The sequence below is a fragment of the Alligator sinensis genome, unplaced genomic scaffold (genome assembly GCF_000455745.1).
Source record: "Alligator sinensis unplaced genomic scaffold, ASM45574v1 scaffold216_1, whole genome shotgun sequence".
NCBI lineage: Eukaryota > Metazoa > Chordata > Crocodylia > Alligatoridae > Alligator > Alligator sinensis.
The window spans coordinates 4,562,727-4,564,900 of NW_005841868.1; the positions used below are offsets into that span (position 1 = coordinate 4,562,727).

Below are 2,174 nucleotides of genomic sequence, written 5' to 3' on the forward strand. Positions count from 1 at the left end.
CAGCAGGAGAAGGAGATCCAGGAACAGCAGAGGCAAGCAGCCAAGCAGTGCTTGGAAAAGAAGAACAAAGAGAACCATGAGATTATGGCCAAACTTGAGAAGGACAAGGAGAATGCAAAGATAGGTGTGGCACCATTCCCAGATTATCCTTCTTTACATCGAGGCATTTGCAGTAGAACAATCAAGATTCCGGCTGAAATCCTACTTTTACTGATGTTAGTGGGAGTTTTTTCTCTGATGTTGGAGGGACCAGATTTTATCCTTTATGAACAGACAATTGTCTCTCCTTTTTCTGTATATTTCATGATTGAGAGCCCAGGCATTGCAGATTGGGTCTCATCTAATGCACTTCTCTGCTTTTGAAAGGATGACTACTTCAGACTCTGCCTAGTGAGCACTGCAGAGTTTTGCTTTGCTTTGACAGGACAATGAAAGGATGGTGATCTGCTGTGGTAGTGTAAGAGTGATGTAGCTGTGATGGCTCAGAAATTATGCAAGAGACGAGGATTTTTTACCGTGCTATCTTTATTGGGCCAACTATATAGTTGGTCCAGTAAAAGACAGTGCCATAAGAAATCCTTGCCTCTCGCAGATCTACTGTGATATTTTCCCTGTCCGCTCCCTTTGAATTTTAGATTTACTTGATAAATGCCTTGGTATTGTTTGATTGGTTGTTTATGGCCTTCTTGTCTTGTGCAGCTAACTACCCTAGGGGATTTGGAAGACACTTAAGCAGTTGGTTCTTGTTGATTTAGGTACTGCCTTGCTGGAGGAACAGATTTCTGCCTTGAAAGAGGAGTTGGCATCACAGCAAGCTACTGTGAAAGAGCTGGGTAAGTTTCCCAGTCCTATCATAAAAGCTTCCTCTCCCTCCCATGTCTTGTCCCTCAGTACATAGAACATGGAGGTGGAAGGAGCCCCTTTCTAACAGCCATCTTGCACATCATCCCTTCTTTTCTTCCTCAATATTGGGTAAAAGATGTTCTGTGTTCCCAGAGCTGATCAAAACGTCCCTGCTAGAGGAGATGAGGACTAAAATGGTAGACAAGAGCCAGATGCTGAAGCTGCAAGAACAAGTGCAGCTGCTTACCAGCCAGCTGGAAAGCACAAGACAGGAGCTCAGCGAGGTCACCATCCAGTTGGACAAGGAGAAGGCCAAAGTGAAAAGCATGCTCAGGCATGAGGAGGTACAGCCATGGCAAGACCAGGACCTGTTGCTCTCTACTGTACCTTAAGTAACCCCCATCTATTTTCCACCAGTCTATCCCATGCTGACATAATTCATGCTCCTCTGTCCATGCCTTTTACATTACGTCTCCCCTTCCTTCCTTCCCTCTGCTGCTGCACCTTGGGCAGGACGGTGCAAGGTAGCATGAGAGCCCCCAATCTCTGTTTCAGTCTAGATCAGTGGAGCTCAATCTATGACCTGCAGGATGGATCCAGCCCCCAAAGTGACCATATCTGGCCTGCAGCATAGGGGATCAGCAGTAAGTGGCTCAGCTTGGCCTGGCCCAGCCCCTTCCCCTGCCTTGTGCTGTTCCATGGATCCCCTTTGCAGCCCTCCCTATTCTCTCCCTTTCTCCTCTCTTATGGCACACACTACTTAAGCTCCCTTTCTCCCTCCCCACTCTTCTAGGCAGGCACATTTTACTGGAGGTAAGCTCTTTTTCCTTTTTCTCTCTGACATTAGCAACCACCTTCCCCAACTCCCTGCTCCCCCTCTACTTTGCCCCCTCCCCTATTGGAGGAGAATGATGACCTGCAGTGCAGCTGGGTTACAAGCACATAGCCCACCAGTCTAAAAAGTTGAGCGTCACTGGTTAGCTGCATACATGACTGGGTAGTCTCTGGGCTGAAGCCAAGGTCTCCAGCCCACTGTTCCTGCCCCCTCATGGATTTTGCTTGTACCCAGTTGATTTTTTTTTTAAAGAGGCAAGGACCATTGTGAATAGATAGGACCTGTACTAGGTCTGTGAAAATAGGGAAGTATTTGATTTGGATTCAGCCAATTCAGAGGACAGTGATTTGATTCAGCGATTTGGATCACTGTCCTGAATTGATTTGGCCGTATCAGCTTTGGAAGATTTGGCACTGATTCGGAGAAATTCGGTGATTTGGATCGGCCGGGGAGAGGCAGGCAAAGCTGGGTGGCTACAGGTGCTTGCGGTTCCTCC

The 2,174-nt window shown here is 47.4% G+C and overlaps 1 protein-coding gene across 1 annotated transcript in view; it reads left to right on the forward strand.

Annotated features, from left to right (window-relative positions):
• Positions 1 to 2,174, forward strand: part of CCDC157 (coiled-coil domain containing 157) — a 17,924-nt gene that overhangs the window by 4,710 nt on the left and 11,040 nt on the right. The window contains exons 4-6 of the mRNA XM_014526116.2: positions 1 to 124; positions 756 to 833; positions 997 to 1,187. The exon at positions 1 to 124 is cut by the window's left edge and continues 609 nt beyond it. Of these exons, the coding sequence (XP_014381602.1) occupies positions 1 to 124; positions 756 to 833; positions 997 to 1,187 (393 nt within the window). The remainder of the gene's footprint in view (positions 125 to 755; positions 834 to 996; positions 1,188 to 2,174) is intronic.